The sequence below is a fragment of the Panulirus ornatus genome, chromosome 65 (assembly GCF_036320965.1).
Source record: "Panulirus ornatus isolate Po-2019 chromosome 65, ASM3632096v1, whole genome shotgun sequence".
Taxonomy (NCBI): Eukaryota; Metazoa; Arthropoda; class Malacostraca; order Decapoda; family Palinuridae; genus Panulirus; species Panulirus ornatus.
This window is the reverse complement of record NC_092288.1, coordinates 11576330-11589959: the sequence shown is the minus strand read 5'-3', so window position 1 is coordinate 11589959 and position 13630 is coordinate 11576330. Positions and strand designations below refer to the sequence as shown.

The 13630-nt window shown below is 38.1% G+C and overlaps 1 protein-coding gene across 1 annotated transcript; it reads left to right on the top strand.

The window, feature by feature from the left end:
* The first annotated feature begins 517 nt into the window (after nt 1-517).
* On the top strand, nt 518-10492 carry LOC139746632 (uncharacterized). Its single transcript, XM_071658050.1, has 2 exons — nt 518-634; nt 3514-10492. Exons 1-2 carry the CDS (start codon nt 592-594, stop codon nt 6933-6935), a joined length of 3465 nt encoding a protein of 1154 aa, XP_071514151.1. The 5' UTR covers nt 518-591; the 3' UTR covers nt 6936-10492.
* The last annotated feature ends 3138 nt before the right edge of the window (nt 10493-13630 follow it).

The following is a 13630-nucleotide window of genomic DNA, read 5'->3' as shown; positions in this document are numbered from 1 at the left end:
CCTAGCTTCGTCTCTTTGATGTATATCAACTGACTTATATTTCTCTCTTGTGTCTCCCCTGATGATGTGATTATTACACTTCTTGTCCGTAATTTGAATTTATTTAACTTAAAAAGTAGTACCTTCTTTGATAAGTTGTTAGAAAATTATATATATATATATATATATATATATATATATATATATATATATATATATATATATATATATATGATTGTTATTACCTTCATTGCTATTTTAAGTAATAACAAAATTGGTTACGTATTTTAATTTTTATTATTGTTTTGAAGTTTAAAACTTCCGGGGATTTGTTTGTTCTTTTGACCTCCACATGTTCTACAGTTGAAAATGACTTTAACTTTTACTTCATACATTTACAACGAAGAAAAATATCACTCCATGTCTGTAATTTGAATCTATTTGACTTGAAAAGCAGTACCTTCTTTGATAAGTTGTTAGAAAATGATATTGATATAGATATTTTCCTGTGTACCTGGCCAACGCATTCGGACACCACGTGGAAAGGGACTGGTATAGTAAACAATAAACACTACGTTGTATTATGATGGTACGGTGTAAATAGTTGCAAGCATGGCCGAGATAACTGCTGACATGAACGACTACAGTGCAAATGGTAAGTCACACTTGCTTTTGAGAGTGAATTACCCTCAAAACCATGTGGAATACTGTTGTCTACCACCCGTGATACGATACCTGGCCGATGTGCCCTTCACCAGCGAGTGATTGCGGATAATGTCACCTCTAGGGTATACTGACTTCGGGGAGAGATAATTACTTAAGAATCTGGATTTCCAGTAACTTATATTGGTATATAAGTATGCTGAAGAGGGTGGCACCAGCCTCAGGTAAGCTATACATGAAGGTAAGGTACAGGTACAGGACGTAGGTTATGGGTGCCGTGCTTTTGTCTTTCGTATATGACTGAGTTTATTTCGTTATCTGTTGGTTGGCATAATAGTACCACAGCATGAGTGGGGATTAAGTGCATATTTTTTTTCTTAGATGATAGGCATTATTGTTGATGGTTATGAAAATCAGCGAAAATGTTGGGGTGATTTAATTTATTTGTGTGACACGCTAAGAGAAGTTAACACTACCAGTGTAAAAATCGTATGAACCCATTTTAGAAAAAGATCTAATTTTGTGATTGTATTTTTTTTCTTTTTTTTTGTACTTTGATGAGTAGCATACATGTGAAACAACATTGACCATCTGGAAGCACAAGAGACCAAAACTTCGTTTTATGTGGAGTATATATTGTTGATATATGTTGTCTGTAACATTGAAAATTAAGGTTTGTTTTGGCTGTTTAGGGAGTTACATGAGGTTTCCTTTATTTTTTTTTTTTTTTTTTTTGCAGATGTTTCACCCAGTTTTACATATGTTTACCTTACTTTTCATGATCTTTGTAACCAACGCCCTTATCACCGTATTTGTTATTGCAAAGTGAAAAATTGTTCCAGCCATGCTGTAACATTTCGGAGACATTATATGAATTCTGAACTACCTCAACGGATCACTATCGCTCATATACCAGAAATGGTAAAGTGAACATCACAAAAATGGAACTTTACCAAAATGCTCACCATTATGGTTCCACTGAAGCTGGGAGTGTGTGTGGCAAGCTATTTTCAGTTTTTCCCCCTTTTCAGTATCGCAAGCTTCCGTTTCTCATCCATATGAATTTGTTTAGAAGTAACCATTCATGGGAGTAGATTAATTGAATTTGTGCCAGAAAAGAGTAATGTTGAAGGGAGAATGATTTGGGTCATTTTATTTTATGATGATAAGTTCATAGTTAAGAGGACTATAAAGTTTAGGAAAAATATTGTCTTAATTAACTGGAAAGTAGCTGGGACACTTTAAGAAATCAACAGAACCTATTAAAAACCTCACCTAACATCCCTAGGCTACTGAGATTCAGCTTCTTATTTTCAGATTTATTGTCAAAATGGATTTGCACTTACATTAACTCAAGAGTGTTTAGTGTGAAAAGGATATTGAAGTATACATGAACTCCAAGGTTAAGTGGTGGCTTTTTACTAGAAATATCAAGTGACCCACATTGAGTAGGAAACTTTGAATTAGCTTTAGTCTCTTCCCTTCCTGCCAAGAGCTGTAGATCTCCTGCATTGTGACTAACCATCACTTATAAAGCATACATCATTGCAGTCAGTGTCAGACATTTTACATATGACTGCATTGATTAAGTCTCTTGCATGCATTCATACTGCTTCTATTAAATGATAATTTGAATGTCAGTGCATTTCAGCTTGCCTTTCAGTCTGTTTTCATTTTCATATTTTTTTGCTACTTTTGATCATGAATCTAGCAACATTTGCAAATGTGAGTCAGTGACAATGCATTTTCAGCCCAACTGTCCTGATATTTACAATAGCTAAACCTTTATTGTACTGTTGGTTATTTGTGATATCTGCTGTGCGAGCATCTCGACCCATGTGTAAGTATATGTATTGGCCCTAAGTCATACATAAAAGATATGGGTAGATCTTTGTCCACTCATTCTTCAATTTTTGTTTTGTTTTAGAAAGAACCCTTGAATTTAGTCAAAGGCAGTTGCATGGTCCCTTACTCTGAAATCTTGTTTTTAGGATCTTCCAGCTTGGCATATCTGTGTTTCATATTCGATTTACTCTTTCTCCCATATTTATTCCTCTCTCCTCACTTGCAAAATAGGGGTCTGTTCAAGATATATCCAAAACATTTTTGAAACTCTTGGATCTGATTGAATGCGTGTTTGTGTGTGTGTGTGTTTGTGTCATACATGTGTTTGCTATTATCTGTATGTAATTACATACTATTACTGCGTGGCAAAAGAGTTTTACACTCGTGGGACCTCATCTCTTGAACATTCTCTTACTGTCCTACAGCCTTTTAAACTTCTTTACATAGTCCACATTTAATATATCCTCTTTCAGTTTATTCCATTCATATACCACTCCTAAACTGTAAAAGTATCTCTTTGCATCTTATTTAACAAGGTTCTTGATTAATATATTTTTTGTGATGGGTTTTTCTTTTCTTTTTTGTGATGTGCATCCGAAATGTTGACATGATTCTGATATCTTGGGTATAAGGTAAGTTGTTCTTCATGTATATTTGGAAGAAAAGGAATAATGAAAATTGAAAGGGTGGATGAATATTCAGATATCTGTAATGACTGATGATTGGTGGAGTTGCATGTTGGCTTCATTTTTCAAAGTTTGTGACACATTTCAGATGCTTCTACAGCACATACTTGTGGTGAAATAAAGAAAACAAGCAATGGGACTTTCACCTTACATTATTGTATGATATTCTTAATATTTACATGTATATTTTCTAACAAGATCTCCTCTTTTTTCTTTCCATATCATGAACTCATCTTTGCACATGGAATTAACATCTTGGATGATGGATGAATGAATGCTTCTTCATGAAACTATTTACTGTTGGATTGCTTGGCAATAATTGGCTGTCATGGAATACCAGAGGGGAGAATTGCCATTCAGTACCGATTACCAGATTCATTTTGTTGTGAGTCAGTCTTATTTTTTGACAAGAATGTTCATGAAAGGCCCTTATTGCATAAAATGGTGAAAGAGTGGCACACCGAAATTCTTCAGAAAAGAACAGCAAAAAAGAAACTGCATGCAGAAGCTGTAGCCTTGACTCGCACCAGAAATGAAAGTCAGTGTAGTGGAGACTCTCTCACAATCAGTGGTGATAGTCAAGAAATACTTGGAGATTCAGGGCAAGACATCAGTGAGGATAGTCAAGATATAATAACGGACTTATTTGATCTTGATTTGGAGAAAAACTGTGAAGATTCATTGCATGTATCTGAACCAGTGACTCAAGTTTCCAGTGTGTTGATGTCTGTATCTGACTCACTGGCTCCTGGTGTGTCATGTTCAGCATCATTACATACAGGTGATTCACAAGCTCAAAGTATGTCACCATCCACATCATTACAAACTCCCAGTGTGTCCTTATCAGCTTCATTACATACAGGTAATGCAGGAGCTCCTATTGTGTCTCCATCAGCTTCACTACATGCTGGTGATTCACAGGCTCTTAGTGTGTCACCATCAGCTTCATTACATACACTTGTTTCAAATGCTGTTGCTGTTCCAGCATCAGCTTCATTACATAAAGATAGTTCACAAGCTCCTGGTGTGCCACTGTCATCCACATTACATACAGGTGATTCACAAGCAAGCCCCACCTCTTCATGTTTACTCTCAAAGACACCACCCTTTGCAACTTCTTATCCAAATACAAAGTTCACTTTGTCATCTCTTGCCAGTTCACAGCAAAAAATTTCGGTGCCCAAGTTAACAGTCCCAGTTTCTTTACAATCATCAACTTCATCACATTTTTCATCCCCATCCCTTTCTAATGTTGGGGCCAGTGGAACTAATTCATCAGCTTTTAAAACTCTAAACCAGGAAAACTCAGCTCCGATGTCATTTACATACCCAGTTTCAGTTTTAGACCAATATGGAACCAGTTCACCACCTCTTCCAGCAGCAGGCTTTGGGAACTCGGATCCCAGCCTACCATTGCTTGCAGCAACATATGATGAGAGCTCTGTATCCAGTCTGACATCTCTTCGTACAGAGGAAGTTGGAAGGAATGTAGGACCCAAATTATCATTTGCAGCAACAGAAAGACAAAACTTTGGACCCAGTTTGTCTTCACTTGCAGCAGCACACATGAAGAACTCCAAATCTGATTTGGTAGGTTTTCCAAAAGCTGGTTTGGAAAACTCTGAACCCACTTTATCATCACTTGCAATTGCACATATGAAAAACTCTGAAAGCAGTTTGTCATCCCTTCCATCAACACACATACAAAGTTATGAGTCCAGTTTGACATCATTTCCATCCAGTGAAATGAAGAATATGGGACTTGGTACATCATGTCTACCTACTGCTGGGAAAAATTCACACCTAAGTTTGTCATCACTTGCAGCAGCACACATGAAGAGCCCTGATTCAAATTTTCCATCTGTTCCAGTCACAGATAAGAAGTCTGGACCTACTTTGTCATCACTTGCAGCAGCAGCCACAAAGGATTGTGAGTCCAATTTGTCATCTTTCCCAACAGCTGATTTTAATCCAGTACTCAGTATGCCTCCATGTGCAACTGCAGACGTGATGGATTGTGGGTCCAGTTTGCCATCACTTGTGACAGCACACTTTGAGAACTCTGATTCTAGTTTGTCATCTTTTCCTAAGAACTCTGATTCTAGTTTGTCATCTCTTCCTACAACAGCAGTGAAGATAGTAGGACCTAGTTTGTCATCACTTGCAGCAGCACACATCCAGGACTCAGGGTCCTCTTTATCATCTCTTCCAACCACAGATGTAAAACACTTAGCTTCAAGTTTGCCATCACTTGTGACAGCACACTCAAAGAACTCTGATTCTAGTTTGTCAACTCCTTCAACAGTGGTAAAGAATTCAGGACCAAGTTTATCATCACTTGCAGCAGCACATATTAGGGACTCAGGGTCCAGTTCATCATCTCTCCCAAAAGATGTGGAAAACTCAGATTCTAGATTGCCATCACTTGTAACAGCACAGTTGAAGAACTCTGATTCTAGTTTTTCATCTCTTCCGACAAGTGTGAAGAACTCAGGACCTAGTTTGTCATCACTTGCTGCAGCACACATAAAGGATTCAGGTTCCAGCATGTCACCTGTTACAGCAGCATGCATTGAAGACTCTACTCCCAGTTTATCATCACTTGCAACTGTGCACATGATGAATTTTGAGTCCAGTTCTTCATCTGCCCCAGTAGTGCACATGAAGACTTCAGGACCTACTTTGTCTTCACTTGCAGCAGCACACATGATGAAATCTGAGTCTGGTTTAACAGCTCCCACAGCATCTTTGAGTAAATTGAGTAATTCTGGGCTTGGTAGTACGCCCTTAGTAATTTCACCACTGTACAGCTATAGCCCCAGTATATCATCCATGGCCTCCTCATTCTTGGAAACTTCTAAGTCAACCCAGTCCTCTTTAGATAAAGATAAAGAACAGCATAGCGAAAAAGTTGTTTTCCCTGTTCAATTGTCACAAAATTCTCATGTCATGCAGCCATTACCAGGACTTCAGCTCCCACCAGGTCTCTCACCTCCACCTGGTCTGCCACCTCCACCTGGTCTTTCACTACCCCCTGGTCTGCCACCTCCGCCAGGTTTGCCACCTCCTCCTGGTCTGCCACCGCCACCTGGTTTATCTTCCTCACTTGGACTACTACCTCATCCTAGTCTGTCACCCCTACCTAGTTTACTTCCCCAACCTGGTTTTCCCAGTCAACATGGCTTGCTTCCCCAACCAAACATGTCATCCCTACCTAGTGTGCTACACCAGCCTACTCATCTTCCAGAACCAAGTATGCTACCATACCAACACACACCTTTTACATTGCAGAAGCCCTGTGAAACAGAAGCCTCTCATGACCCATTGTTTTATCATTATATTTCTGTCAACAATCCTCTTGAGAAGAAAGACATTGATAGGGTATTGAAATTGGATGATGAGGAAGAAGACATGAGTCTTGATATTGATTTACAAGCTGCCCTCATGAAACCTCCTGAAAATCGTGTAGAAGTTTTTGAAGATAAGACAACTAACGATATCTCAATAGACATAGAACCAAGTCAGTTTGAATGTGATTTATCATTGTGCAAACACTCACCATCTTCATTTGGCAGAGTGATGGTAATGATACCTCACACTCCTAGAGTTAAACGACCTACTGAAAAGACTATATATGTTCCCTTTCACATATTCAAGTTTGATTGTCCCTCTCCAGATGAGCTAGTGAGGGAAGCTCTTCAAGACCATCAAAACCCAGCTTGGTATAAGCTAGTAACTAGGGAGAGACAGAACAGAAGATAATGATATACATTATACTTTTGCTACATTTCTCTTTTTAGTTTTTATACTTAGCAATAAGGAATATATACCATAGTAAGTGTGACTGAAGTATTGTACTTTATAGAACTTAGAAAGGGTAAATTTATGTAAGCATTGACTGAGTTAAATATATCTGTTTTAGTATTTCAGGAAGGGAAACATTTTTAAACCTACTCATTCACAAAGGCAGATTGGAAAATGTAGAATCTTTTTTTATTGTTTCTACTTCATCCAAGCATTTGAAATTTGTTTGTTTGTAATTCCTGATTTTGCCCCTTCAGCTTCTGGTAATATCACAGGATGCCAACGTAGGGGATCATTTTGTATGCAAGGGCTATAATGTTTGAGTGATAACATTTTGAATGTATGTTTTTGTTTTTATATGATTACAGATGGCATCAATATAACTTAGAAATTTATTAATTATTAAGATGATGGATAGAATGATTATTGATGTTACAGAATGTGAAAAGATGATGATCTTTCACTACAGGAATCGCATAGCTTAAAACATATTTTGGCAGTTCCTGCTTTCATTTTGATTTCACATTTTAGAATTTTGCAAACTGATATTTTTTTGTCATGTTAATACAGTACAGTGTAAAATTATGCCTTTGTTGTATGAGAATGACTTACACATGGACTAAACCTTAATCATTCTGATGAATCCTGCAGCTTGATAGTAGTTTCATAACAATGATATGAGTATGGCTGTCATATGTGGAGGATGAGTATCTTGTTTACAAACATTACATTCATACAATGACACCCATTTGAGAACAGCAGTCCAATTTAATGGAAACTATCAAAATTTTCATATACAGATATATGACTACCTTCCCTTTATTGAAGAGAAATATAAAATAGAGTGTTCATTGTCAGAATATACATTTACAAAGCACATAAATGAATAAATTACAAGTTATCATACATGCCTGAGTACGCAATTAACAGATTTGTCTTACTGATGATAATAATGTCATTGTTTTATTTTTTCAACCTTTTATGTTTTTTTATAAACTATATATAGATAGATACAGTAGATACATTGGGATGATAGGCCCAGAAAATAGCTGATTGTGAGATCTGATATTTTTCTTCATTTAGAGCAGTAAACGTATTTAGGCATCCTCTTAAGTGAGTACCAGAAGCTGAAGGGACCAATGGTAGAGTACAGTCCAGTTAACCATGCACTATACACTTCTGTGGTGCTACTCAAGTATTAAGAGAAAATGTGCAGTATTGACACTTTTTTAATATCTGTCTCATGTACAAATGGGCAGTGAAACATTTCCCTTCAACTGTAACAATCATAGATTGTAAAGCTTATTTTGGAAATGTATAAGTGGAACTTGAGCAGAAACATCACAGACATACTTACATGATCTTAGTTTCATGCCTGTTTATGATACCTTATATGTATAGTCCTATGATATGTCTTTGTGTATTTTGTAATGTACAAGCTTTCTTCTTTGCAGATATTCATCAGGAGACACGATATTTATAACTTACTGTTGTATTTGTTTAATGCCTTTAGAATTTTCATTTTCTGTTATCACCACTTTCCTCAGTTATTCTCCCAATCTTTTGTAAATGATGTATGTGTACACTTGCAGTTACCTTTCATACACTTGGTATAGTAATATCATTATGGGGACTTCAAGCTAGCTACTAAGTCATAAAGTAGTGGATTGTCATGATTGATGATTAGTTATATAACCCCATGACCCCTTTTATGGGGCTTCACACCAAGCAGATGGGGGAATTTGTTGGGCTCTCATGGAGTGAAAAGCCCTCAGCTTCTGCAGGTGCCACAAAAGAGTGGAGTGGAAAGCTCCTCAACTTCTGCAGGAACCCCAAAAATGGAGTTCCGGCATGGTATGCATTGCACATAGAATTGAAATGGCTTAGGATTGCAGGACTTGGGATAGATCTTGGCTTTTGGGAAGAGTTATCAAGGTGTTATTATTGTTGCATGTACCATTGCTGGGCACTTTAGTTTTTAAGTGTCGATCAGATTTTATAATTTGCTATTTAAGTTTTAGTGTAGATATCTGCAGCTTTTGTTCTTCATATCTGTTCTGTAGGTAACTAATCATAAGTACTGTGTATGTTCTACAAGGTTGCCTGAATTATATTTTTCCACATACACTTGTCTAATGGCTTGCAGTCTTTTAAACAGCATCATTTTAATCCTTATTCTTCAGCAAATATCTTGTTTGCCAATCAGCCATGTTGCTCTTTTGTAATGCTGTCAAATTCATGTGACTGATGTCAGCAAGATAGAAAAACCCATGACAAAAAAAGTGGTGCAGTCACACTTAATGAATCAGAATAGCATAAATGTAATGTTTCCTGAAGGAGAGGTGATAGAACTTCACAAAAATTCACCTTCTAATCAGTCCTCATGTCCTTCCCATGATGTGTGCTTCCACATTTCCCCACCTCAACCTTTTTATGCCAGCATGTTGTCCTTTGTATTGTTCAAGTCAGTGATGATAGTTTTCACCACTTGCTGGTACATCTTTGCTCATGTGGTTAGGCAGTAATTACTTGGACACTCTTGACATATAAACCTTGTGTAGGACACTTTTTGAAGTAGCATACATTGTTGTGACATGCAGCAGCCTGAAGTACGAACATCTTTTCATGTCAGATTGGCTTAGCAGATGTTTCCATGGTGAATGGGTTGTACAGAATGTCAGGTAGAGGAGTTAGTGTCCATGCTGACCTTTCTACATTTACAGTGTGAACAGGTTCTTATATGAATCATTGTGATGAGACTTACACGACCATGATTCCTTCCACTTATCATTTTCTTTCATTTGAAATGGCCTTTGATTTGGGTATGTTTTTCCCTTGCCATGTCAGTCACTTTAAAACAAGTATCATTTATGTTCCACATACCCACCTGTTCAGAGACAAACAGGTATGGGCAAAACACATCTTAGCAAATACCATTTGCATCCATATGCGTTCTATTTGCATACATGAAGATACTTATGATGGATTATTCTGTACATTTGACCGTTTTTGATGGAACTCTAGAGGTCCACCGATAATGTGAAAAGCAGTCTTCAGATATTATATGGTTCTGTCACCAATGCTGCGTATCTTCCTATGTCAGGAAACTTTTAGTAGTAGGAGGGACTGCAATATCTCATAATGTTTGGGGATATGCATTTCAGTGTATCATACTGGGTGTTGCAAAAAAAATTTTTCAAAGATGCATGGATGGTTTCAGTCAGTTTGGGGGACACCTTTTGACACTGTCCTTAACTCAGAACCTTAGATTTGGACTTTCCTGATATGAAAGTTTGTCACCAGATTTTCAAATTCATGTTATTACCTTTATCAGCTTAAACAAAGCACCCAGAATTTGTCCACATTTCATAACTTATTATGTTTATGTTTAAAAGTACCAGCTACAATTGTTAGCTGCTGTAAGCACTTTAGTCGTTAGATATTATATTTGTTAGGGGTAGTGGTACTTGTCAATAAAGAGTATTGAAGCATATATATATATATATATATATATATATATATTTTTTTTTTTTTTTTTTTTTTATACTTTGTCGCTGTCTCCCGCGTTTGCGAGGTAGCGCAAGGAAACAGACGAAAGAAATGGCCCAACCTCCCCCCCCCCCCATACACATGTACATACACACGTCCACACACGCAAATATACATACCTACACAGCTTTCCATGGTTTACCCCAGACGCTTCACATGCCTTGATTCAATCCACTGACAGCACGTCAACCCCTGTATACCACATGACTCCAATTCACTCTATTCCTTGCCCTCCTTTCACCCTCCTGCATGTTCAGGCCCCGATCACACAAAATCTTTTTCACTCCATCTTTCCACCTCCAATTTGGTCTCCCTCTTCTCCTCGTTCCCTCCACCTCCGACACATATATCCTCTTGGTCAATCTCTCCTCACTCATTCTCTCCATGTGCCCAAACCATTTCAAAACACCCTCTTCTGCTCTCTCAACCACGCTCTTTTTATTTCCACACATCTCTCTTACCCTTACGTTACTTACTCGATCAAACCACCTCACACCACACATTGTCCTCAAACATCTCATTTCCAGCACATCCATCCTCCTGCGCACACCTCTATCCATAGCCCACGCCTCGCAACCATACAACATTGTTGGAACCACTATTCCCTCAAACATACCCATTTTCGCTTTCCGAGATAATGTTCTCGACTTCCACACATTTTTCAAGGCTCCCAAAATTTTCGCCCCCTCCCCCACCCTATGATCCACTTCCGCTTCCATGGTTCCATCCGCTGACAGATCCACTCCCAGATATCTAAAACACTTCACTTCCTCCAGTTTTTCTCCATTCAAACTCACCTCCCAATTGACTTGACCCTCACCCCTACTGTACCTAATAACCTTGCTCTTATTCACATTTACTCTCAACTTTCTTCTTCCACACACTTTACCAAACTCAGTCACCAACTTCTGCAGTTTCTCACATGAATCAGCCACCAGCGCTGTATCATCAGCGAACAACAACTGACTCACTTCCCAAGCTCTCTCATCCCCAACAGACTTCATACTTGCCCCTCTTTCCAGGACTCTTGCATTTACCTCCCTTACAACCCCATCCATAAACAAATTAAACAACCATGGAGACATCACACACCCCTGCCGCAAACCTACATTCACTGAGAACCAATCACTTTCCTCTCTTCCTACACGTACACATGCCTTACATCCTCGATAAAAACTTTTCACTGCTTCTAACAACTTGCCTCCCACACCATATATTCTTAATACCTTCCACAGAGCATCTCTATCAACTCTATCATATGCCTTCTCCAGATCCATAAATGCTACATACAAATCCATTTGCTTTTCTAAGTATTTCTCACATACATTCTTCAAAGCAAACACCTGATCCACACATCCTCTACCACTTCTGAAACCGCACTGCTCTTCCCCAATCTGATGCTCTGTACATGCCTTCACCCTCTCGATCAATACCCTCCCATATAATTTACCATATATATATATATATATATATATATATATATATATATATATATATATATATATATATATATATGTGTGTGTGTAAATGTGAATAAGAGCAAGGTTATTAGGTACAGTAGGGTTGAGGGTCAAGTCAATTGGGAGGTGAGTTTGAATGGAGAAAAACTGGAGGAAGTGAAGTGTTTTAGATATCTGGGAGTGGATCTGGCAGCGGATGGAACCATGGAAGCGGAAGTGGATCATAGGGTGGGGGAGGGGGCGAAAATTCTGGGGGCCTTGAAGAATGTGTGGAAGTCGAGAACATTATCTCGGAAAGCAAAAATGGGTATGTTTGAAGGAATAGTGGTTCCAACAATGTTGTATGGTTGTGAGGCGTGGGCTATGGATAGAGTTGTGCGCAGGAGGATGGATGTGCTGGAAATGAGATGTTTGAGGACAATGTGTGGTGTGAGGTGGTTTGATCGAGTGAGTAACGTAAGGGTAAGAGAGATGTGTGGAAATAAAAAGAGCGTGGTTGAGAGAGCAGAAGAGGGTGTTTTGAAGTGGTTTGGGCACATGGAGAGAATGAGTGAGGAAAGATTGACCAAGAGGATATATGTGTCGGAGGTGGAGGGAACGAGGAGAAGAGGGAGACCAAATTGGAGGTGGAAAGATGGAGTGAAAAAGATTTTGTATGATCAGGGCCTGAACATGCAGGAGGGTGAAAGGAGGGCAAGGAATAGAGTGAATTGGAGCGATGTGGTATACCAGGGTTGACGTGCTGTCAGTGGAGTGAATCAAGGCATGTGAAGCGTCTGGGGTAAACCATGGAAAGCTGTGTAGGTATGTATATTTGCGTGTGTGGACGTGTGTATGTACATGTGTATGGGGGGGGGTTGGGCCATTTCTTTCGTCTGTTTCCTTGCGCTACCTCGCAAACGCGGGAGACAGCGACAAAGTATAAAAAAAAAAAAAAAAAAAAAAAAAAAATATATATATATATATATATATATATATATATATATATATATATATATATATATATATATATATATATATTTATTTATTTATTTATTATACTTTGTCACTGTCTCCCGCGTTAGTGAGGTAGTGCAAGGAAACAGACAAGAGAATGGCCCACCCAACCCACATACACATATTGGTCATATCATTTTAAAAAACAATTAATTAAAGCTTTCATTTCTAGTTGTGAATTAATAACTTAAAGGATCTGTTCAAAGAGCTATTGCTATATCTAAAGGGTTAAAGGCTACTGCACAGTCTCCAAGGTCTTTGTTTTCTCACATTTGTTTTTGAAAATTTGCCAAACTAAAGAATTTGGTTCTTGGGGCAAAGACATGGATGGGTTGCTCCAAGAAGGACTGCATTGGCCTGTCTTTGCTCAAATTAATATCTTTAAGTGCTGTCATGGGTAAAACTGTTGCCCATACAAAGTTTGTTTTTCATTGTATGCCAGATGTTAAATTTTTACCCCATAGCAGTTTTTGGCTTGCTGTTAAGCTGCTTTATTTTGGATAGAACAGTTTTTGGGAAAGAGTGCTTTGTTAATACTTGGTTGAGAGGAGAATTATGTGGATGGTGATGTTTAAGAGACATGGCTTGAGATACTTGTTCTGGTGCTGGATACCTCTTAAGTGTTCTCTTGCAAGGTAAAGCCACCTC

Excerpts from the sequence above, each read along its gene's own strand:
- LOC139746632 (XM_071658050.1), top strand. The coding sequence starts at position 592 with ATGGCCGAGATAACTGCTGACATGAACGACTACAGTGCAAATG. Across the intron at positions 635-3,513 it reads GAACGACTACAGTGCAAATG|AGGGGAGAATTGCCATTCAG; the intron begins GTAAGTCACACT and ends ATGGAATACCAG.